General features: G+C 38.2%; 1 protein-coding gene across 1 annotated transcript; it reads right to left on the bottom strand.

The window, feature by feature from the left end:
• Positions 1 to 6,675: 6,675 nt before the first annotated feature.
• LOC137396988 (inactive rhomboid protein 1-like) lies at positions 6,676 to 23,627 on the bottom strand. Its single transcript, XM_068083274.1, has 14 exons — positions 23,483 to 23,627; positions 23,143 to 23,345; positions 20,718 to 20,890; positions 20,183 to 20,460; positions 19,836 to 19,972; positions 19,413 to 19,533; positions 18,248 to 18,434; positions 17,925 to 18,086; positions 17,447 to 17,566; positions 17,029 to 17,205; positions 16,380 to 16,480; positions 11,946 to 12,099; positions 7,913 to 8,048; positions 6,676 to 7,336 (listed from the first exon to the last, which is right to left on the bottom strand). Exons 1-14 carry the CDS (start codon positions 23,584 to 23,586, stop codon positions 7,029 to 7,031), a joined length of 2,361 nt encoding a protein of 786 aa, XP_067939375.1. The 5' UTR covers positions 23,587 to 23,627; the 3' UTR covers positions 6,676 to 7,028.
• Between the last annotated feature and the right edge of the window lie 1,853 nt (positions 23,628 to 25,480).

Here is a 25,480-nt window from a genome sequence, read left to right as displayed (position 1 = left end):
TCTATGTATTAGTAAGAGCCATAGATAACTAGCTTACTTGAAGGTTGACTTGCAACAAAATTCACATTACGGTTATTTGGTATCAAAAGATTCACTATGTCTTACTCTGCTGTGTTGTAGGTGCAAAATAAGTGGAAATGTGATTACAAGCTTTTGAAAGCTCAAAAACTAACAGTTAATCGCTGCCATCATGAGACTGCTGTAGATTACAATCTCTTTCCAAAACGGCTCAAATGAGACGTAGTTGTACACGATGGCTTCTGTTTACACTTTCACGCAACCTCATTCGTCGAAATATTTTCACAAATATACTTTACGCATTCAAGAAAACCATGTCTATTGTTTTTACGCGTCTATTTCATCATCATTGTAATGCTGCTACATTAAGCCCTGATATCTCAAAACCTACCGTAAAAAATTTGTTTAATTTTTTAACCTTAGCTCGAAGGAGTGCATATCATCCTCTGATAAACATGACGAGCCTGTTGGTCACCTGTGATAGTTGAAAAATGTTGCAGAAGTTATTCGCGCTGTTTGGCAGGAAGTATGGGTCACATAATCAGATTACGACTAGACAATTAGACCAAACCGAAAAAAAACTGTAAACTAGCGAGCGTCTATATTTGGTAGAGACTCTTCGGTAAAACTCGAAATGTTTGTCATAAAATATGGCTACGAGAACTTTTATATTGAGCTTTTGATTGCCCTTTCAATCTACGTGAAAGCATTATGTGGCAAAACTATAACCAAATGTAATGACACATATTTTGCACCTACAACACAGCAAAGTAAGACATAGTGAATCTTTTGATACCAAATAACTGTAATGTGAATTTTGTTGCGAGTCAACTTTTAAATTAGCTATTGGCAATGTGCCAGGCTAATGGCAAGTGGCATTGTTTATAAGGCGAGTTTAGAAGTGTGGGATTGCTATCACTGTTTATAAGCTGGTTTTTAATACCTGTGCAACGCCTGGAAATCTTCTAGTAATACTATAAGCTTAGAAAAGGTGCTGCTATATCAATTAAATCATAACTATGAAGTGGTCTTGCGTAAACTCTACAATTCTCACTGCTGGATAACAACTGTTTATAATCAAGCAGGTTTTTGTCGCTGACTATAGACTTGAGTTACGTAATACACTTTGTTGCTATAGTATCATCTTTATCACAGCCTCACTTTTATATTATAGTCCTTGAATAAACCGATGGCTGACTTGCAGACTCAATCTGATTATGTGCGGTTTATCAAATAAAGAACAGGAAATAGTTTTACTTGTCAGGGCAATACATGTAATGACAAAGTACGTGGAACCAGATAGACGCTCCTGAAAACTGGAGACGAGATTGCAAATAAATTAAAATTGAACTGCTTTAAACGCTCACGTAGTTAAAGAAACACTTGATATCGAGTCAAGCATTTGTCTTATAGCTTCATCAAACTATCATACGTAATTAAAACTAGACACAGACAAATGATAGATCTGGAGCTGAACAGAAAAACATGAAGTTCAGGAGACCTAAAAGTAAATGATTTGATAAGGAACGTCAGATACTTAAAATGAGCCTGGCTATTGATATAAATCTTTCCAGAAAACCATAACGAACTGCAAATGAAATACCAATTGTTAACAAATTTAAACTTGAGCAAACCAGCGTTTCTCTACCTGCTATTCCAAAATCATACCTAAATAAGAGAACTACACGTAACATGAGAAGTATAGCTAACATGAGTACCTGAATAAGAGAAGTATAGCTAATATGAGTACCTGAATAACAAAAGTATAGCTAACATGAGTACTTGAATAAGATAAGTACAGGTAACATGAGTACCTGAATAAGAGAAGTATAGCTAACATGAGTACCGGAATAAGAGAAGTATAGCTAACATGAGTACCGGAATAAGAGAAGTATAGCTAACATGAGTACCTGAATAAGAGAAGTATAGCTAACATGAGTACCGGAATAAGAGAAGTATAGCTAACATGAGTACCTGAATAAGAGAAGTATAGCTAACATGAGTATCTGAATAAGAGCAGTATAGCTAACATGAGTACTTGAATAAGATAAGTACAGGTAACATGAGTACCTGAATAAGAGAAGTATAGCTAACAAGAGTATCTGAATAAGAGAAGTATAGCTAGTATGAGTATCTGAATATGAGAAGTATAGCTAACATGAGTATCTGAATAAGAGAAGTATAGTTAATATGAGTATCTGAATATGAGAAGTATAGCTAACAAGAGGACCTGAATAAGAGAAGTATAGCTAACAAGAGTATCTGAATAAGATAAGTATAGCTAACATGAGTACTTGGATATGAGAAGTATAGCTAACATGAGTATCCGAATTATCCGAAGTATAGCTAACAAGAGTACCTGAATAAGAGAAGTATAGCTAATATGAGTACCTGAATATGAAAAGTATAGCTAACAAGAGGACCTGAATAAGAGAAGTATAGCTAACAAGAGTATCTGAATAAGATAAGTATAGCTAACATGAGTACTTGAATATGAGAAGTATAGCTAACATGAGTACTTGAATATGAGAAGTATAGCTAACATGAGTACCTGAATAAGAGAAGTATAGCTAGTATGAGTACCTGAATAACAGAAGTATAGCTAACAAGAGTACCGGAATAAGAGAAGTATAGCTAACAAGAGTATCTGAATATGAAAAGTATAGCTAACATGAGTACCTGAATAAGATAAGTATAGCTAACATGAGTACTTGAATATGAGAAGTATAGCTAACATTAGTACCTGAATAAGAGCAGGCTGACTAACATCAGTGTTGTGATAAATAAGATTGAGCACAGCACTGCTAAGACTACAACCACTGCATCCATGTTGTCAGCTTGTCATACTCAGAATCTGGTGCTTGGGCTCACCTGCAAATTTGTATTAAGTCTCTTTTTTCAATTTGCCAACAAGAGAGTTTGCTCTTCTCACAAAAAGAACAGAGTAATCCCTAAGGGACCATCTTACTAGCAATACAAATTAAGGAGGTTAAGGAGTGTGCAATGAAGTCTTCCCAGCCAAGATAGGCGTAGTAGCTTTAGCAGCCAATTTAGTATGCAGCATCCATCTGAATTTTTTATTTGTAGCGGGGTGTCTCAAAGCTGTTGTAGATTGGTAATGACAGTTGTTAGAAAAACAAATCATCTCCAAGGTCCAATTAGTTTTTCTCTCTACCTATCAGATGCAGGTTATCAGACAAAACCCTGGCTCCCAGTGGGCACTTCCATCATGCATGAAAAAAGCTTCTGTACTTTCTACCAACGTAGATAGACAGAGCAGAGAACTTATCACGTACATGTGTACCTGCTACCTGTTCTGAGGCAATACAAGAAAGCTTGCTACCGGTATTGAGAAAATACTAGAGAGTACCTACTACCTGCACCAAAAATGATGATTGAGCTTCTTTCAATCTTGTAAGAGTGAAAGTGTAGTGACATCTCCCTACTTGTAATGGAAAGAGAGATAAGTACTCAACAGCGTTGAAAGAGCACTAGTGACACCTAACTGCAGGCATATGATACGTCCTTTAACTCTCTGATTTGACTGTTATTAGAAAAAAGTGTCAAAAATAGTTTGTCGATTTTGCACTGTTAATAATTTTCAGTAATTTCAGGTTTTTCCTTTTATTCAGTTTGTGTGTCATATGGTGTGAAAACTTTGAAATGCATTAAAAGCATTGTTTTTCAATTAATATAGTCAAATATTTCATATGTGCTAGTTGAATGGCAGAAACAAGTAACCGCTGTCATCTTGGCAATGCTTGATTGCAGAAATGATTACTGAGCTGAGTCTTGCGAAGGGAGAGAAAGTTCTAATAGATTTCGTGAAGGTGGAAACTTGAAAAGGTTTAGGCATTTAGAACAGAAAATAGTGTTTGAAAAGAGTGGCACTTAAGGTAACAAGTATGCAGGCAGGAGGAAGGGTAAAAAGTGACAAACAGAAAAAGGGTAGGTAATGGAAAGGAAGGCAAGAAAAAATCAAAGCAGATAGATAAAAAAAGTCAGTTAGAAGAAAAGGAGGGCAGGTAAAAGGACGACAGGTAGAAGAAAAAGGAGGGCAGGTAGAAGAGAAGGAAGGCGGGTAGAAACAAAGGAGAGGAAAGTAAGTGAAAAAGGAGGTAAGAATTGACAGGTCGAAGAGAAAGGAAGGCAGTTGGAAGATAAAGGAAGGAGGGCAGGTGAAAGAGGAGAAAAGGAGAGAAGGTAGAAGAGAAGAAAAGGAGGGAAGGTAGAAGAGAAAGAGGGAAGGCAGGTAGAAGAGAGGGAAAGGAGGGCAGGTAGGAGAGAAGAAGAGGAGGGCAGGTAGAAGAGAAGAAAAGGAGGGCAGGTAGAAGAGAAGAAAAGGAGGGCAGGTAGAAGAGAAGCAAAGGAGGGCAGGTAGAAGAGAGGGAAAGGAGGGCAGGTAGAAGAGAGGGAAAGGAGGGCAGGTAGAAGGGAAAGGAAAGCAGGTAAAAGAAAAGGAAAAGAGGGCAGGTAGAAACGAAGGAGAGGAAAGCAAGTGGAAGAGAAGGAAAAGACAAGGGGTTGAATAGAAAGGAAGGCTGCTAGAAGAGAAGGAAAGGAAGGCAGGTAGAAGAGAGGGGAAAGGAGGGCAGGTAGAAGAGAGGGAAAGGAGGGCAGGTAGAAGAGAGGGAAAGGAGGGCAGGTAGAAGAGAGGGAAAGAAGGGCAGGTAGAAGAGAAGAAAAGGAGGGCAGGTAGAAGAGAGGAAAAGGAGGGCAGGTAGAAGAGAGGGAAAGGAGGGCAGGTAGAAGAGAGGGAAAGGAGGGCAGGTAGAAGAGAGGGAAAGAAGGGCAGGTAGAAGAGAAGAAAAGGAGGGCAGGTAGAAGAGAGGGAAAGGAGGGCAGGTAAAAGAGAGGGAATGGAGGGCAGGTAGAAGGGAAAGGAAGGCAGGTAAAAGAAAAGGAAAAGAGGGCAGGTAGAAACGAAGGAGAGGAAAGCAAGTGGAAGTGAAGGAAAAGACAACAGGTTGAATAGAAAGGAAGGCTGCTAGAAGAGAAGGAAAGGAAGGCAGGTGGAGCTGAGGGAACGGAGGCAGGTGAAAAAGATTAGATGGAAATGTATCAACAAATATAAAACTGCATAAAATTCCGTATACTCCGTAGTTGTAAGGTGTAATACAGTTTAAGATATCTCAGATTTTGTATACTGCACTAAAGAGTTTTTAACAGCAACTAGATGCAGTAGCAGAGCACCTCTACTCAGTTACAGACATACTTACCGATAGTAACTAAACTTTACAAACATCATGTGCAACCTGCCGTGGTAACTCCACCACCACTCACACTAGTAAAGTCACCGAGTATCTTGATAGCATTTTCTACTCACATTCTGTCTAATTGGCATTGTATAATTAGTATTGATTGATGAGGAAGATGCAGCATATTAATATACGTACATATGATGTCATATCCATCGCACCACAGTTGTATGCTGCATGCATACCCATTTCAGAGCCCAACTACAAAGGCTCTCGCTAGGTTTACTGAGATACCAGGTAATCGCAGGAACGTCTTCCTTATTCGTAGCAAGTCGTGGAGAGGGATCTCCGCTAATAGAAGTCTGCATTGTCTTTGGCTAGCAAGCACCATTTCGTTTACATTATGCAAGTTACACATATATTAACTGATGTCTGATGCATTCAATAACATCCACCAGTAACTAAAGACTATTTTCTTTCATCCATAGTTGTCAATTTTCCCCGTTTTCTGAACGGTTACCACTGCAGGAAAGCGTTACGTAAGGAATTAAATAGAAAATACTAATCAAATCCATGTAATTGATCTTCTGTTTGTCCCATCATGAATCCTTAACTCTTTAACAACTGTTACCGTCCTTGTCGAGGTAGGGGGAGTTATCTGACATCTCGTCTCTTTGAAACACCAGCTATTTATCGTCCAACATTGTTTTCCATCAACATAATACTGTAAAGGTTTTCTTAATAACCGGCCCAGTTCAACATTAAGGCAGTAATTTTGAGAATATTGTTACCTTACGGTATATGAAATCACCTATTGCGCTGAAATGATTCTGGCTGGATGCTTCTAACACAACTAAGTCAAGTGTAAATTAATCTTGTGACACTAAATGCATCAACCATTCAGCACCTTGTCACATACCTAGCACAAATGTAATAAATTCATGGTAAAGCAGAAATCTTTTTAGCATAGGATTAATTACTTACATGCTCTATATGATCTTGCCAACAAACATGTTGAATTTTACAGGTTTTCTATATCAACTTTAAGAATATCAATGGGAACTCCTGTCAGTGAGCAGTTTGGTTTTATGGAAAATATTAATAAACCTGAATCTCCCTTCCTTGAGGCTATACAAGCAAACAGTACACTTTGATATGCTATTGTACGTGCTTCACGTACATGTGCATGAAACATCCTTCCTCTTCATACTATTTTCTTAGTGTTTTTTGCTTTTAACAAGCGGAATGGCGAGGTACCAGTATCAGCTATATGAGAGTTACTAAAGTTTTAATCATTGTCATGTATGAAGATGATGACACCTGATACAGGTGTCTACTACCACTGTATGACAGTATGCGTGTCAATCTGTTTTATCATCAAAGCCTTTCAAGACTATGTCAAAAAGATATTTACGATGTTGCTGAGACACTTGCAAACCAAGAGAACATTGTGTTTCAGTCCCAGCCTTATTCTATTGTTTGCTATGTCAGGAAAACACGGAAAGGATCTCGAATAAGAATCTCCATAAATTGATAATGCAAAGTCTCAGCCGCCAGTGATAAAAGGTTAGGAAGGAATGGTTTAAGAGGTGAATTCCTAGCCAAAGAAATAATTTATATAGAAAAAAATTACCTATATACACAACTCACACAACTTATAAAAGATCAGCGTTCATGATTGCGCAAGAGGGTAGGGCTAATATTCAAGGTGAATGATGAGCACAGGATATGGCCAATTTGATTGGTTCAACTACTGGATATGGCCTGTCTGATTGGTTCAACTACTGAATATAGCATATTCGATTGGTTCAACTACTGCCACTCAAAATTCGTTTCGGTCGCTTCGATTTCTACTCCCATGTTTTTACAGAAGTCTTGCTTAAAGGGGATACAGTTGAGGTAGCGGCATGACTCGCAATCCGTGACAGGCTTGATGTAGAATATGATGAAAAGTATGATATATAACAAGATCACTAAAATTATTGAAAGAATTTTGATGATGAGCTTTCGCTTGCGATCCTTCGATCCAAAGGTTATGTAGGGAAGAAGAGCGAAGGACAGAAGGAGTCCGAAGATAAAACCAAAGAGGTGAGCATAATTGTCAATCCATGGCAGCAACCCTTCAACAAAAAAAGTTAGTTTTTAGACAGAAATACGACAAAAAAGATTGCTTTGTTTGATGTGCATAATTAACTCACTGCTTGGAAAATATTTCTAAAAAATTCAGGGAGATAAAAGGTGCTGCCTGGCAGCATATAAAATTTATGTTAAAATACAAGACTCAGATTGATGTCAGTGCTAGTTTGGGCTAATAGTTAACAACTCAGTTATAGAAACAGATAGTTTAAATGTGCCAACAGGTGGTGCCAAGTGCCAAGGTGCCAACTGGGTAGCACCATTAAATGGAACATAGATATAATAGATACTGTATCAAAGTCGGTGAGTTGACTAGTGGCGCAGCAGGATGTGATAAAACGGCAAAGTTACTATAACCCTTGGCTAAAAGTTTGAAATTTTACAGATGAAAGGGGTAATACCTTGATCGCTGCGACCATTTATTGACAAGCCCCTGCTTTTAAGCTTTTCAATCTTTCAAAAAGGTCTTCCCAGGAATTTTAGCAAGAGCCTCGAGTGCTCCCACCCAAAGTAAAACCAATGATAACGGAGAAAGTCAAAGATTACGCAAGTTTACTCACCCAAAAGAAATAAAGCAAGAGTGAATGCTCCTACTTTAGCCAGAGCTTTGCCAGGGGAGGCAATCAACTGCCATGATTGTATCACTTCTACCCACAAAGTAGCAAGGATTCCAAACTGACAACCGGCTGGACCGACCTACCAACCAAATAAGAGGATTATAAGCTAAAGCGGGTGAGTGATGGATGACTGAAGGGTCTAGGAGGCAGACAGAGAGGTGTAGAGACGAGTACGCCACTATCATCTAGCATGCATAAGCAGTCTACCAAATGGGACAAGCATATGATTTGCATTATCCCATTACCTTTTTACTTTGAGTTGAGAGAAAGTAAATGACGAAAGACAAGAGCCTGTCTTTTCTACTCAACTATGAGAATGAGGTGAGAAGGATGTTTAACCCTTTCGCGGGCAGAGCGACGTTTTTGTCGCTTTGCGATACGGCTGCTAATGGGCAGTGCGACGTTTTTGTCATTTCGGTAACGTATTTTATTATTGCCGTTTCTGGTTAGCTAAATGCCGTTTTTTGTTTAATTGTTTTACCAATAGCAAGCTACAATATAGTAGTTTCGGTTAGCCTCAAAAATTGACTTTAAGGTTGACAAAAAAACGATCGTTTTTAGCAGTGATGAATGAATAAACTTTCGAAAAAAATTAGAAAATTATTCTAAATAATTTATCAACTTTTATTTTTCTAGATTCGGTTTTAGCTTTTATTTACCGAATTTTTCGAGGGTTTGAATTTAGTTTACCGTCATGGCGACTTCTAAAAGAACCTCCCGAGATTATTCTAATAAAGTAAGTACTAGTACCGAAATTACTAAGAGATTCAGAGCTGACAGTGACTTTTTAGATTTAGTAGCAAGAGATGACAGTGAATCAGGTTCGGATTGTGATTGGAATGACTTTACATCTGGAAGTGACAGTGATGAAAAGGCTGGTAGCAGCAATGATGAGGATGTGAGTAGGAGTGAGGCCAGTGCCTGGAAGAATATAACCAACATGAACAGAGATAAATCTCCTACAAATCAGCAGTTTATAGCAATGACAGGCCCAGTATTTACTCCAATAGATGCTTAACCAGTAAAGTATTTTGAAAAGTTTTTTGAGCCTGTCAATACAGGAAGTACATCTTTGTGGGAGCTCTATGTTACACGAATAAGTAAATGGTGCAAAGACAGTGATGTGGGCCTTTGTAAAGGAGAATGCTTTTGAAAATATCATTCGTAAATAGACAATTATTATGAAAAACATATATTTTATGTTATACATTTTTATTCGTTTATAATATATATATATGCCTATGGACATATACATGTATACATATGCACCTTTAAACATAGATATATGCACATAATAACACACAGAAAAGTGTATGAACATTTTGGAAATGCCATGGAATAGGAAGACAAACGGAAAGGAGATTAGGCTGTGGAATACAAACGCACAGAAGAACATAAAAAAGAAAGATGACAAGAAGACCTAGGACATTAAGCAGGATGGGGTCAATAAGAAAACTAAGGCTAAAAGAACAGTACCAAGGGCAGAGAGAGTAGCATGTGATAAACTATATCGAGATAGAGATCAGAGAAGGTAACTCAGAGAAGGTAACAAGGATCCATATAGGCTGGTCAAGATACAGATCAGAGAAGGTAACATGGATCCATATAGGCTGGTCAAGCGGAAGGAAAGAGTAAGGATACATATACTGCAGGTTGAAGAGGTCAGGAGAGGTCAAGGAGACCAGAAAGTGTGAAGATAGTGCGTGAGGTGCAAACAATCAGTGAGGAAGAAGTATTTTGCAAGCGTTGAGGAGAATAAAAGGGAAAGACAGTTGGACCAGACAAACTAACAGACAAAGTGTCTTGGATAAATTGGGTTAAAGTCTGTTAAGGTTGTTCAAATATACTCTAGTAGGAGTATAGATGTCTGATAAATGGAGGATGTGTTTGTGCCCACATACAAGAACAAGGGTGATACAGAATTCCATTAGAAGTGAGAGGAGATAAATCTAACATGACAACATGAATTTCTGGGAGAGTACAATGGGTAGGATGAGAACAGTTGTGAAGGTGTGTGAGCAGCGGTATAGGTGTATGCCTAAAAGAAGCACAATGGATACCATTTTACCTGCAGAGTACTGAGAGGATGTATAAAAAAGGACGGAGTGAATTGAATTGTGTTATCATAGATCTAGAAAAAGCAAATGAACAGGTCCCAAAAGAAATGTGGCACATCCAGATAACGTAGTGAGTATATGAGGATTATGTTGAGAACAGATCAGGACATAAACAAAATAAGTGTGACTGCGGTGCTGAAACAAAAACGGGTTCACATCAGGGTTCAGGGCTCAGTGTCTTTCTGTTTACAATTTTGATGGATAAGCTGACAGACAAATTGAGAAAGTGGGATGAGTATGGAAAAAGCTGACACAAGCCAAAAGAAGTAGAAAGACATGCTGGAAAAACAAAAAATTGTGGTAGCCAGAATGGTAGAAGTGTTGGGATGATTACAAGAGTTTAATAAAATTTTAATATGGATGTGGAGGGCTATTGCTAAAAGTGAAAGAATTTATGTAACAAAGAGCTTCTGTGCAAAACCATGGACAGTGAACGTAAGAGGGTTCAGACAAGATCAGCTATGTCAGCCACATCTGTGATACGAGTGTATCGGCTAGATTGAAAGAAAGGTTGCGCAATACAACGATATGACCAGAAATTTTGTATAGCAAAAAAACAGAAGCCTTGACCAGAAGACAGGAAACAAAGTTGCATGGGGCAGATTTGAAAATGCTGGAATTGGAAAAGGGAGTGACAAAGATAGCTATGATAAGGAATGAATACATCAGAAGGAGAGCAGGTGCTGAGCATAAGAGAGAGAGAGAGAGAGAGAGAGAGAGAGTAAAAAGGTTGAGTAGGTACAGACTCATCTTGAGGAGAGATAAGGAGTATAGAGGAGAATAAAGGTAAAGAATGGCTTTGCCAAGAAACAAGGAGTAAGCCTCAAAGATGGTTCAAGGAAGCAGTGAAGATAGACATAAGAGCTCTGGCAGTGACGAATGAGGATGCAGGAAATACTTTATAAGCAAAACTCTAAGTCGTGAGCTTTGATAGGGAAAATTTTGAAAGTAGATGACAACTATCAACCATATTTAAAATATATTAGTTTTATTTAGTTTTACTTTAAATATCTAATTAATAACATATAATTAATTTTATTGTTAGTATTTTTATGGTTTGTTAATAAAAACCTATGAATAACATGCTGTATTACAATCACATCTTACCAATCAACTGACAGCACACCGGTAGCAACACAGGATACAGCACACCGGTAGCAACACAGGATACAGCACACCAGTAGCAACACAGGATACAGCGCACCAGTAGCAACACAGGATACAGCACACCAGTAGCAACACAGGATACAGCACACCAGTAGCAGCACAGGATACAGCACACCAGTAGCAACACATGATACAGCACACCAGTAGCAACACAGGATACAGCACACCAATAGCAGCACAGGATACAGCACACCAATAGCAACACAGGATACAGCACACAAGTAGCAGCACAGGATACAGCACACCAGTAGCAGCACAGGATACAGCACACCAGTAGCAACACAGGATACAGCACACCAGTAGCAGCACAGGATACAGCACACCAGTAGCAGCACAGGATACAGCACACCAGTAGCAGCACAGGATACAGCACACCAGTAGCAGCACCGGATACAGCACACCAGTAGCAGCACAGGATACAGCACACCAGTAGCAGCACAGGATACAGCACACCAGTAGCAACACAAAAAACTACGACTATCATCTTGGGCATGGGTGAGGCAAGCATACAAAATTCATTGCTAAAATGTAACAGGGCATTAAAGTAATCTGCACTGTTACTTTCAAGGAAACGGTTTGTGTAGAGATTTTTAGGTTGGTATTTTTTTAAACTTTTTGTTGCGTGAATCCAATTTCAATGGACCAAGAATTAAGGTTGCAGTAAATAGACCTGCAGCAGAGGCTTGACTCACCTCGACATGGTACGGGAGAAATATGGCACTGGCAAGGTTTCCACCAATACCAGAACCCATGTATATGATGGCAACCCTAGCCGCACCTGCCAGCTTCTCCATGTCCCTCATGATCAACGCTTGGAAGAAACACGTGAGAACGATGTGTATTACGCTGTAAATAAAGGCAAACTGTTAACTTATGAAGGCTATGTCAAACTAAGAAACTAAACATCAGCGTCATGAAATTGTTTTTATAGCAACAAACCAACTACCGAAGAAACTAGCCAGTTTTGCTACAGGAGGTCCAATTCATTCGTGACAGTCCGTGATCACGAGAGGAAACAAGGAAAATGATGAAGACTTGTAAAAACTGACCGCGATGCTTATAATTTAAATGAAAAGTCAATGAATATCTGTGAACACAACGGTAAAATACATGTCATGAGAAGACAACTTTGAGCCTTATTTGAATACACTAAATGCCGCAATTAATTTACGATCATGACAGCTGCCAAAACTTAAAATGCTAACCAACAAGATCTGATAGATAAGCATTTACAAAGGAAGTTTTATGAATTCATGGGATTTTCAATGACTATAGCATCTTGATTACTGTGATTCGTGTTCAGACTTCACGAAATTATAAAAAACCAATCAATGAGCAGCTAATTTTTATTTCTCAGCTTCTTATTTGAATGCTGATTGAAAAGCTTTTGACTAATCAAAACATCTCATCCAAAGATTATGAGACGATTGTGATTGTTTATTACGATTGTTGCCCTTTTATGACCGAGGGTGCCTCTGAAATGTAATAGCAGCAGGCAGACATCCTGCTAGCACCTTACACGCGGTAAGTCAAAAATATCTCGTCTAGCTGTCATTAGCCAGATGGTTTCTGTTTTTCATGCATCGGCACTTTTCAAAGGTTTCATTCTCTTTAGAAATATCTAAGGTTGTTTGGGAAATTCACACTGGTTGAGCGAACCTGTAACTAGCCTGTCTTGACAAACTGTTGTTTTTGCGGAGTTGTACCCCCGTCGAGCGGGCGAGCAACACAACAGCTTGTCACAAGACGTACTGCACCTGATGCATCAGCTGCACTTATAGGAAGTTGTTCTCTTCTGTCTATGTGGCTTGGTTGCGATGTTATGTCGGTTGCTCCATTGGTAATCGTAACGAATTTCGCTCAAAAATTTATTTAGAAAAAATAAGTTTACAACGTTTAACCAGCGATCAGTCTCTGCGGTAAACTTTAGTAGAACTTGAGAACTTAGGCAACAACAGCGACTAAACATGTCGTTATTTGTGCGCTCAGTCAGTTTTATTTCTATGTTTGTATCAGTCAGTTTTATTTGTTCTTATAGGTTTTATTTTTAATTTATTTTATTCTTAAATTCTACTAACGTTTACAACAGGGATCGGTCTTTGGTTAAACGTTGTAGTCTTATTTTTTTCTACATAAATCTTTGCGCGAAATCCTTTATGATTACCAATGGAGCGACCAACATAACATCACAACCAAACCGCATAAACGGAAGAGAACAACTCCCTATAAGTGCAGCTGATGCATCAGGTGCAGTACTTTTTGTGACAAGCTGTTGTGTTGCTCGCCCGCTCGACGGGAGAACAACTCCGCAAAAACAACAGTTTGTCAAGACAGGCTAGCCTGTAACCAGCACATGTGAGACTTTACAGCTACAGACACTTAACAAGTTATACATGTACACTTTTCTAATGAACTGGTTTTACATTCATTTTAGACAGACTTGTGGTTCATATGTTTTCTACCGGGCAATCGAATTGTCAGACAATAACATGCGCTATGAAGTTCAATAAACATACTGTAGGTTAGTTTCCAAAGTAGATGAAAGCAAATAGACAGCGGTTTCAGAAAAATTTTATTAAGGTTTACTGTAAGAATATCTCTACATACAAATTTTCAACATGCGATGTAAGATTTGAGCTAATATTTGTCTCAACATACAAAGTGATTCCAACACGCGATGTCTGAAACTTCTTGAAAGATTAAAGGTTTGTGAGTAAGAGAGAAAATTAAAAAAAAACATGTAAATCAATGTAATTTACATAAAATCTACAGTAGTATAAAATAGAGTAAGATATGTCAAGTATTTTTATTACCCACTCTACAACTGAATTTAGATAATTTCAAATCTACACACCGCAGAACCTACGTATATGATGTTCTTGAAAGTCAATATTGAAAACCTAATTAATGCATTCACTCCTTTCGTGAATAAAGACTGATTAGACAGGTTTTAGATATTTCAGGACAAAAACTGGGCAACCTTAATGTAGCTATATAGCATCGTAACTGTTTTGGGTTGATGGCTTGAAAATGTGATTTTTTTCTATCTTTGCGACTTTAAAATGTTGATAAGGATGGTATTTAGTCCAAATTATGGAAAATAATTTTCAACCCCAACTTGTAATACTGCTACTAATATTGCGTTTATTTTGTGTCATTTGTGGATAAGAGTTAAGAGCCACGTTACACCATTATTACAGCTCTATTAGTTCAGCCTGAAATTGTTGGTATGACCAAACCATCTTCTCAAGATCTTACCCATTATGTTTAGTACAACCACGCAAATACGGCAGCAGCTACCCAAGTATGGCAGCAACCACGCAAATATGGCAGCAGCTACCCAAGTATGGCAGCAACCACGCAAATATGGCAGCCGGTATGGCTGTTACCGTTATGGAGCATTAAGTTCCCAGTTCAAAACTTGTCAAAACTGGATGCTGCATACGACTGTACTTATCAAAACCTCTTATATCTACGAATATGCTATTAAACAGAAGTTTTGTGTCAAAATAATAGACGAAACCACAGGTGAAGAGACAACTCTGAGTTGACTCATCTTTCCACTATTTTTATCGAAATTTTGACATGTTTGGGAACGCAATTTGATGAGAATTAAATTTATATTTAATAAGCAGAAATAACTTTTGCTTTAACATGGATTCAACCTTGCACTCTGAAATAATAAAAGTCTTCAGTTTAATGTCACTCAAGGTGATGTACTAGTCGTATGAATGATAGAATATGATGGAGCAAAGATTTAAAACGTCCCCATTAATTTCAGGTATTGCTTTTTGCATCCTCACATTCAGACTGGTTGACATGCATCCCTTAAGGACTACTCAAAGCTATATCACTATGATATCATGTGACCTTGACACACTAGTGTCAACTGTACCATTGACACACTAGTTACTGCTATACTAGAGAGCAGAGCATAAGATCTTTGTTTTGATTTTTCTGTCTTGTCAGTTTAACTAGCCTTCTAGATCACACGCTACTGCATGTTCAAGGATAATTATTAGAGTTGCTAGAGAAAACTTACACCTAATACATAATTTGGGTAAACACTTTGTCTGGAGGCAAACATTGAACACACCAACACGATCAGTTTTATCAGTTGGTCGAAAAGCGGCCCTCAGATATGTTGTAGAAAAGTTCAATTCATTGAACTAACGCGTGACAATCTCTGTTCAAAATAGTGGTCTTACACACCGTGTCTTTCTCATGCCTGATGGCTTGGATGTACTGTAGAAACTCTACTTACGAAAGACTCCTCATATGAAATGTTTTTTTGTAGAACTAACTCTGAATAACGAAAAAGGTTTCTAAATAAGAAACGCGCTGCTGGCCGTTAAGCGGGTGGGCAGCTCAGTTCAAAGGTGGCCGACTCATTTGTTCCGTCACTCAGTTTCAGTTCAGAGCAAAACTTATTGAACGCTTAGCCTAATCAGCCAACACCAAAGGTAAACAAACTTTCTGTTGATAGTTTTTATTCGTTATTTCTTGCTCTTTCTTTGTTTCATATGTGCTTTTTCTATTTATTATGAAGTAATCAAATTTTAACATATATTTGTTACAGGTTTTAACCATTATTTATGATTTATACAGTATTATGTCTGAGTTTCGTGGGGGCTCGGAACGGATTAAACGCATTTGTATGGTAAAATACCTAATTACGAAATTTTCTACTTATAAAACAGTTTTCAGAATTAATTAATTTTGTGATTAGAATTTTTACCATATAAGAGTCAGGTCTTCTGTTGCACTCTGAGCATACACCTTCCAACTCAACTGAAATATCTTCAAGCACTGCAGTGTTTACTGTCCAACCTTACACGGTCTTCAATGCACTGACCGTGTAGGGTTGGACAGTAAACACTAAGTAAAACTGCTTGGACAGTGTTTACTGTCCAACCTTACACGGTCTTCAATTCTTGAATAATTGGTAGCGATTGTTTGTAGTGAAAGGCTTAAATCCATTCTGTGCCTATCATCCCCTTTCATCGCTGGATTACAAGCAGATTCCTCATCCGCTTCTAATCCAGCGATTTTATTTGTACAAACCTTCACTTTCACATTTGACATGTGAAAGTGAAGATGTAGATTTGTGCAAAGATGAGACTTACCCAGCATGCAGTATTAAAGACAGCCAGAGTCTATAAAACTGATCTGGATGGTCCTCCCTCAGGAATGAAATTAGCCCACAAACCTTCCCTAGGCACTCCACCTGCAAAGAGCAACAGGTCTTCTTAGTGTCTTGTGACTGCAGTGCAACACATCCACTACCAACCACTATCCAATAGCGGAACTTCTCCAAGCATTTCATGAATAGAAATAGAACAACTCCTGGCACTCACACAATACTACTCTTGCTGCTACTAGTGTAATACTAGTGTTATGCTTCCAGCCAGCTATGGTAGGCTGACTTGGTTATGGTGCATCATCCAACACTGAAACATTTTAAGCTGAAAATCAGTCAAAGCGTAACTCTGGATTGTAAGGGAATCTTTCAGAAAAAAAATGAGAGAATCGCTTACATCAATTAGGTGATTTCATTTAGTAGGAGTGCTATGGCTGTCCAAGGAGGTTCTTAAATGCATCTCGATTGCCATTTGTCAATGCATCTCAGTCATAAAACCGCATTGCGCATCCACCGACCATTCATTGACACTAACTACATTCTATGAACCATTTGCATCACATCTCAAAATACTACAGCTGTACAAAATGGCATTCACCTGCATACAAACTAACCTGAGAGCCTACCTAACTTACCTGAGAGCAAAGGGTGGCATTAGCATGAAAATACCCTCGCTTGGCATCACAATGCGCTTGCGTCAGCATCTGACATTCACCCTTGACCCCTATACAGCATGGCCGAGACAGAAGATTGCAAGACATGTGATCATCTTGTTCAGGAATGAAGCTTCTATTGTCGTTCTCATAACAGACCTGACAAGGAGAAGGAAAGATGGCTGACGAGTCACTTGACCACAAAGGAAATAAGTTTTTATGAGTACTTCTATACGAACCGGCTGCTTGTGTACAGCGAGTAGACAGGCAAAGCGTAACTACATGTAGCTGTTAACAACCGCTCTCCATCTTCTACTAATGCCTGGAGATACAGTAAACCTAAATATAAAATAACAAGGTAGGAAGCTAAAAGAATCTGCCCATATATGGCAAAACCTACAGGCCAATCAGTGATGTCATCAGGCCAGTCATTGCCCTTAGGCGTGATGCACCACTCAGGGTCCTGACCACACACTGTACTTTTATCGTCTGAAGTCCTCTTCCACTTGGCCCTCAGTACCTATAAGGAAATGGAACAATAACGATTTAAATTGGGTTACCAGCAGATCAACGGGTCACTTCATATGGCTAGGACTAACTTGGTATGAGCAGTTCGTAAAAACGTTAATATGACTTTTCACGTGTAGTGCAACAAGCTAGCGACAAATCAGTTGCCGACAGCGGTAGATAGGACGAAAGGCTTTCAGGGACACAACTGTGAGCCCCATATATGTTGACCTAAAAACCTTTTCAACTCAATCGATCATTAGAACATTGATCATGTATTGAAGAGTCATCTGATTCCGAAGTTATTAATATCACGTTGTAAGTACATTGTTAGAGTCAGTAACACTGCCACGGACATAATGATTACAAACCCTGCAGTCAGAAACACTAGACTGATAGCAGCCACTGTTGTCTGTGTAGATGCAGCAAGATGTTTCAGCCTCTCGTGCTTTAAGTTTCTCATGCAGATCGGCAATGTTTGGGTCTTTCCTCATGCATGGCGCAAACTTGGCTCCGAGGTGGATCAGATCTATCTGTGATACAGACAGGCGCAGAAATGCACAAGTTGTACTAACACTAAAGGACATCACAATTTATTCCTAAAATAATCCACTTGTCCAAAAAAAGGCTTGAAACCCGTTATTTCCATCTTATTACACTCGATAGATCTGATAAAACTATTAACCGCCCGAACCTGCCGAGGGCCAATCCAGAAGTTCTGAGGCTCCTCAAAGCCAATAGTTTCTGGATAGAGAGCAGTGACGAGCACATCCTGTGATATAACCTCTGTGCCAAAACCGATAGGTGCAACTCCGTAGACTGACAAAGATACTATTAATACCGCGATCTGCACGAAGGTGATCCAGTATGTGAAGAATGGCCTGGATAATAAAGACAAATTATAGATGCAGGATTCGAGCAGCCTCCACTTATAAGCTGAACACAAGTGGTTGTTTCCCGCATCTGCTATACATTGCCAGGCTTGCAGTTTATGAGATTATTCAATGAATGTTCATAGCTGTCAACATTGAAATAAGCAATTAGCCAAGCACACAAAAATCAATGCAGAGCCAAATTCTTAGATTTTCCTCATTCAAATCCACCTAAATAAATTATACAAGATATATCTATATGCAATAGAACACTTACACACAATACACTTACAACAAATATATAGATTCAGTATAAATCAGCATCAAATGCCACAGAAATGTATTTTACAAAGCATAAAAACTACACCTTGACACAATGATAGATAACTAGCTATACAAAATACAAATTGATATTACAAACTAGAAGTGTTTGAATCATCAGTGAATATCTACAGACTCCATATACATGTAATCTATATATAAATTTCAAGGTTTGTCATCCTTCGGTGTCTGTCCAGCTATAGCCGTTAAAATCTAGCAATGAAAAATCTGTGTCGCAGAAGATTTGATCTTGGAACTTCCTATTCACAAGGCGACAAGCCAACCTATTAAGCTACACAGGATGCGAAGGATTTATCGGGCGATATGAGTCATTACCTGGATTAAAATACCATCCGCGTTACACGCAACGTCACTTAAACTTGCACTCAGAGTTTTTATTGGTAAGTTTAGCAATACAGATACTAGCTTACTCAAATTAACTAATGGCAACTACATTACCCGCCGCTGTTTATAAGCTGTTCTTTAATACCCGTGCAACGCCGAGCATTCCGCTAGTAGACATATAAAATATAGAGCTATAACTACAGACTCCATACAATAGACATATAAAACAGATATGGAAATATCTACAAATTAACACTCGGCATTGGAGAGTGCAATGACTGCAATCAATTGACATCTAACCAGAACAGCATTAGAACACACCTATGGTCACTCAAGACATCCAGCTGATCCTTTATATTGACTTCGGCATCATCATCCTTAAGTTGACGATTGAGTAGCCGGCCTACAATTCCTTCACCAAATCGTCTTTTTTCAGTGTTGTCTACAGAAGGAGAAACAGTAAAATAAAATAAACTGAAATCTAGCTCTATGCAAACTGCACCGCAAGTGCCTATTCACACCCAACTTGAAATACATGCTTCTTCAAGCTTGTAACCAAAGCTGAATGGATATATTATTCAGTCAATCAGCAATTGGCTCATTCAAACCACCGGATTGTTAACTGAGAGTTGGCATCAGGGGAACTGTCAGACAGCGATGACGATCAAGATGACTGACATTTAGTCCAAAAATTTAGTCCAAACTAAAGATGCACGAGAACAAGCGAGGACTAACCATACTTACCGAGCACAGTCGCAGTGACTTCTTCAAACATTCTCGTGGGAAACCGAAAGTCTGGTTCATCTAGATTTACTCCAGGAGTGTCAGGAATGGCAGGTTTGGGCTCCACTCCAGACCTCCAGCCACCCGCCACCGGTCGGCTGTCGACAGAATGATACAATACATACATGTATATATAGATGATAGTACAATGTACTAATAGTTTAAAAATGGAAAGTGATAACCATTTAAAGCTCTTATTATCTACATTATTGTCATTTTCATTCGTCTTGTTCATATTCAATCAACCAACTAACACATTCTTGATCAATAAGAGTGTGAACAAAAACAACATTAGCATTAGGTCTTACACAGTCAATTCAGCAGTTTCTGTAGGTATGACAAGAGGCGCTGCGGAACTTAGCCCTGCTGATGCCACCAAGCCACCAGCTCTGAGATCTAAGGCTGAAGTAGCATGACTCTTATTGTCAAAGAAGACTTCATCATCAAGACTGTCTTCCTCTACAATGGTGTCAGCTTTAAGACGAGCGGTTTCAAGATAGTCCCCTTCTGGTAAATCACCAAAGCTAGGAGGAGGTAAACTACGACTTTGAACGCTGTATCGTGGCTTCCGCGTGGTCCTGAATCCCTGCCAAAGAAATATGCTACATCAAGCGCCTTAGCATAATCAAGGATAGGATTGCAGCTGCTTAAATACATGTACCTCGACTTATTAGATCCCTACTACAACTGACAATTCCATTTAGCACAAAGGCCGACACAAAGGCCAAAGGGAGATAAAGGGAGATAACCTCTAGAAAAATCCTGTTAAAATGGCTCAACATGCTGAGCATGATAAACATCTATGGAGGTAATAAAGGGATAATACGCTAGACTGAGTCTTACTAAAGCTGTTGATAGACCATCAATAGCGATTTTAGCAACAGAGTCCTTCTTGTGAAGAGTCCTTCGCCGACCTCCCATTGAGGAGCGAGTCAGAGCGCTCGACTGAGAAAACTGCCTACCGATAGCTGCATCAGTTTCGTCGCCAGACGGACCGGCCTGGCGGTAGGCAGTACCTACATGTAGGACAGAAGAGCGCACTAGAAGCGTGTCAGTAACAAAGGCAGCAATTCTAGCGCTCACCCAGAAGACATATTAATTGTGTGGTTACAGAGAATAGGTATTCTATGGTGTTCTTCATACTTACTATATGAGCCTGTGCCTGTGTAAAGGGTGAAATAATGTTAAGGGTTACGGGTGACAGTTCACACTGCGAGGCATGCAGCTAGGCTATCATACACAACCACTAAATTCATGCAAGGACCTAGTTGGAATACACAACTCAGTACACGGGCACATCCATCTCTCACCCCAACCTAACTTTCCTCCGAATAAAGGGAGGTACGAGATAACCCAAGTATATGATTCGGAGAGACGGAAAGCAAACAGACTTGAATGCACACATAGAGTAACTGCTACAAATACAAACACCTCAGCTCAAGCAATGCAGAAAGATGCAGAGATGGATGTGTGTGACTGCATACTTAATGAAAAGTATAGGATGCTAACGAAAAGTTGTAATGCGATTGAAAACGTTACAATAACATAACGATGACCTAGTTACCTCTCGGCTGCTCGCTTATTGAGCGAAGTATCCGTCTCGGGTTAGGCCTAGCTGACGGGCTAGGCCATCTAAAGCCCCCATCTATACACATAACATAATTAATGTCGCTGTGAGTTGTACATAACTTTTCAAATATTCATCGATACACTTAAAAACTCTTTTGAACAACAATAAATATTGGTTTATGATTGTAGAACAGTCAGAGCTCTTCCTATGGTTGCATTGACATAATTTGTTTCGACAGTTATTATATAATATTTAACAGTACTTTGTATTTTTCTTTTCAGTTTCAATGATCATGGATCTCAGTAAAACTGGTGTAAGTGGTAGTAGTAGGGAAGAAATGAAGAAAGCGACTTTTTTCTCAGAAGTAATAAAAATTGTCAATATAATCTGCATCAGACTGTTACCTTTGTACGTGCATGTTGCGCAACCGTTGAATAGCTAATGTTGCATTGCGCAATAGTTAAATTGCTGACGTAGTATTGCGCAATCCATGGTTGAGTCATACTATTTCTTTATTCACACAGTTCACTTACTCAGTTATTACGCAATATTCTATTTTTAGCAACTGACTAATAATGCTGTTTTTTCTGGAAATTACTGGAATAATGTTTTTAGTATATAAAGACGGACATGCTGCTGGCTATTCATTCATTATTCATCTGCAATAAAGGCAACGTCTAGTGAAAAGTTTGAATCTTCTCTTGATAGACCCGCACAAGGGGTCATATATAAGAACTCGGGGTGTCACCACATCTACTGTGTGACAAAAATTAAATAGAAAAAAGGAGCAAACGTCTTTGGATCCCTAAAAATCTATGAAACTATTTCGTAGTTATTGTGAGGAAGAAGTGAAAGTGCGTGTGAAGAAAAGGAAATCATAACGAGTTAGAGTGGAGAGTCTGAAGGTGGTAAAATAGAAATACATAATACAAAAAAAATGTTAATAAATGAACCAAGTTTATTTAAAGCTAACATCGATTAAGTTAGACTAGCTCCGTATCTCTAGCATCACCTCTACCTTTGTAATGCCCGCCACCAATGCTACACCAGTGCATCACCAATGCTACACATTTGTTCATCTGCATTTAATGTGAAAACAAAATGACAATGAAAACTTAATTTTGTTGAATATCACTTTATTAATGTAGTTTCTGGCATATAAATTAGTTTTCCATCTAGCTTTATCACATTTAGTTGTATATGAATATCATAAAATGAATTCACTTTAAAGCTATGCATAATTATGTGATATATTTATCATTTCGCCTTTGGGCCGCAAAACATTAAACAAAATATAATGCATACATTCTCAGAGAATATTGCATTTTCTTTAAAAAATAGTTTTTGCATACAAGTAAATTTTTGAATGAATCAACTTTGAATGGAGAGGTCTACCTAGTCATAAGACCTTTGCTGCTAGATTCTACTGACCTAATAGGTGTCTAAATTATTCCTAGCAGCAGTTCCAATTTTAATCACAAATCTAATTCATAGCAGAAGCAGAGTTAAAAATCTCGCTAGCTTCCACTCAGACCAAAATTTATAATTTTACTTTAAAAATAAGTGGCTGAGCAAGCAGCAAAAGCACTTTATAAAAGTTGAGTGTCAGTGTCTTTAGATTTTTAAAAAGGCAGAGTTGCCTTACTCTAATCATAAGAGTTATCTGACCTTACATTGTACTAGTGAAATTTGTTTTACCTCTGATATGTAAAGGATCTCGAGGAGTTGGCATGGTTATGAAATCATCTGCGCCTTCCAGCTTTTCCTTACATTTTCTGCTGACTCCGCGACCCATGATCAAACTGCCTCCATGAAAAGCCGCTCGTCTTTGCAACCAGGCATCGCTGCTTCCCGTGTCAGTATTATCCTGATCAGCGAGTCCCAGTCCCAAACTAAGTTGACTGCAATGCAACGTCACGGATATGATTTACCTTGAATTTAGGTCAGGCAAATAACAGACACGTTCACAATAGCGCAAAGGAAAGCTCGCACAACAGATGAAGTAACAACAATCATAAAAAAATGGTGGTGTGGTTACCGTTTGACTTTATCCACTCGACTTCCTGATCTCTTGTATGTTTGACTGGAATAGGGTTGATTAGTTGTCACCGTATCATACGAAGCAGAAGGGTTCCCAGGCATATTGAAGAGATAATAGCTTCTTTATGTCACGATATCATGCCCGAGTCTAAAACCAACAGTATGATCGCCTTACAGATTGTCTGGCCTAACCGAATAGCAACTAAATTTTAGCCTTCTATCATTTTATGAAAGAAAAACAAGCTGAAAATCGTTGTTTCAAGTCCAATTTCAATCTGCATCGACAATATTATAAATGTGAAGGCCCGGCAGCTTAATGAAAAAATGAGAGTGAACTATTTGGATGGATGTAGTGTCAAATATGAGGATGAGTCACTATGGTCATCTACTAGCCAATATTGAAACAGAATTAATACTGTCAAAGTCAGCCTTGTATACAGATAGAATGTTATGTGTGTTATAATTTTATACAACCAGAATACATCATACAGTTACTACTTTTCAATTCCTTCGATCATTGAAGGGTAATACTGTCTTCGACTGCTAAGCTCCTACCTGCAGTAAGCGGTTTAGTGTGCGTTAGGACATTGCATCAGACTACTTAGCAATTTTATCAGAACCTAAACATTGCTAGAGGATTAAAGATCTGGATATTAACATAGAGAGGATTGTTCTTAGCTAAAGATCGTAAGTATGTTTATGTCTGAAATGTTATAGCAACATCAATTACTCATTTATGCTAGTAGTTGGAAAGTTTAGCTGAATGAATACCAGCTGAAATACATGTGCAAAAACCTATACGCCGGAAAGACAACAACTTCGGAAAAACTACCGTCACAATATTATTTTCTTAAATCTTTATATATGCAATGTTTTGAGACTAACTCATCTGAGTGTAAAAAACATTTTATTCCGTGATGAAAACATGTTGGTGTGTGAGGATGTCTGCCCATTCCGACGTTTGAGTGTTTTAACATTCATCATAACCTGACAGTTAGTCTTCTACAAAAATACTTTATTTAAAGTGAGAGCTTGAAATTTTATTATAGGCCTACCTGAGTAGCTCTAAACTCTCTGCTTGCAAAAGCACAATTGAATGGTTTGACTATAATTCATCAGTGAGTTATAGTGAGTAATACTATCATATCTAAAGAATCGAGTATCAAATGTGCAGGGTTCTACTTTAACTTGTTTTAACTTCAAGAAACTTTGCTGACAGAGAGCAAATCAAAACTACAAAAGCTGACAGATTTTACATTTAATAAAAATTTAACAAATTAAAGGTGACAAATTGAAATTATGCTATATTCAGCGTGTTGTCTTGCATATACAAATGATATCAATTAAATGCTATTTTCCTGATTTATGTTGCAGTTTTCAGATAAAGAGTTGTATACATGGACTTTGCCATTCAGCACATTTCATTTTCTAGCCCGGGGCTCTAATAGAATCAACTTTTACCAAAACTGCAGTTGTGTACTGGAGTTTTTACTAAGGTGCATAACAGATGGCAATCCGTAAAAATCTGATTGATGTTGTTTTCGGGTGTTAGACCTTTTTGTTTCACGAAAGGTATTGAAAATAAATTATTCAGGAACACTGGCTATACTTGCCAAAATTTAAGCGGTAATCATTCGGCTTACATCATTATATGCATTTTTATTCTCCTAAAATTGTCCGTACTAAATACTTTGCCTACAATCATGGTGATTATACAACATTTATGCAGATGTGGAATAATATTGGTAAGTAGTATATCTTCAAGGTGCTTCCGCGCATTATAGATTTTAAGGATACTAGTACAAAGTTGCTCAATTGGTTTTGATAGATTAACACTAAAGTTTAGATCTTTTGACATACAATAGTGAAAAAAATATTGCTAAAATTATACAAGCTAAACTCAAATTATCGCTGCTAAAATATGCAGCTAAATAAAAAACACCGGTTTTGCAAACATACAATAAACTAATCAAAAGTAAAAGCTAAAATTCTATTG

The sequence above is a fragment of the Watersipora subatra genome, chromosome 1 (genome assembly GCF_963576615.1).
Source record: "Watersipora subatra chromosome 1, tzWatSuba1.1, whole genome shotgun sequence".
In the NCBI taxonomy this organism is placed as follows: Eukaryota; Metazoa; Bryozoa; class Gymnolaemata; order Cheilostomatida; family Watersiporidae; genus Watersipora; species Watersipora subatra.
Note: the sequence above shows the minus strand (reverse complement) of the source record. Positions and strands in the feature narration are given on the sequence as shown.

Excerpts from the sequence above, each read along its gene's own strand:
- LOC137396988 (XM_068083274.1), bottom strand. The coding sequence starts at position 23,586 with ATGCCTGGGAACCCTTCTGCTTCGTATGATACGGTGACAACTAATCAA. Across the intron at positions 19,973-20,182 it reads GAAACTGCTGAATTGACTGT|CCGACCGGTGGCGGGTGGCT; the intron begins GTAAGACCTAAT and ends TTCTGTCGACAG. Across the intron at positions 7,337-7,912 it reads TCTTGCTTTATTTCTTTTGG|GGTTGCTGCCATGGATTGAC; the intron begins GTGAGTAAACTT and ends TTTTTGTTGAAG.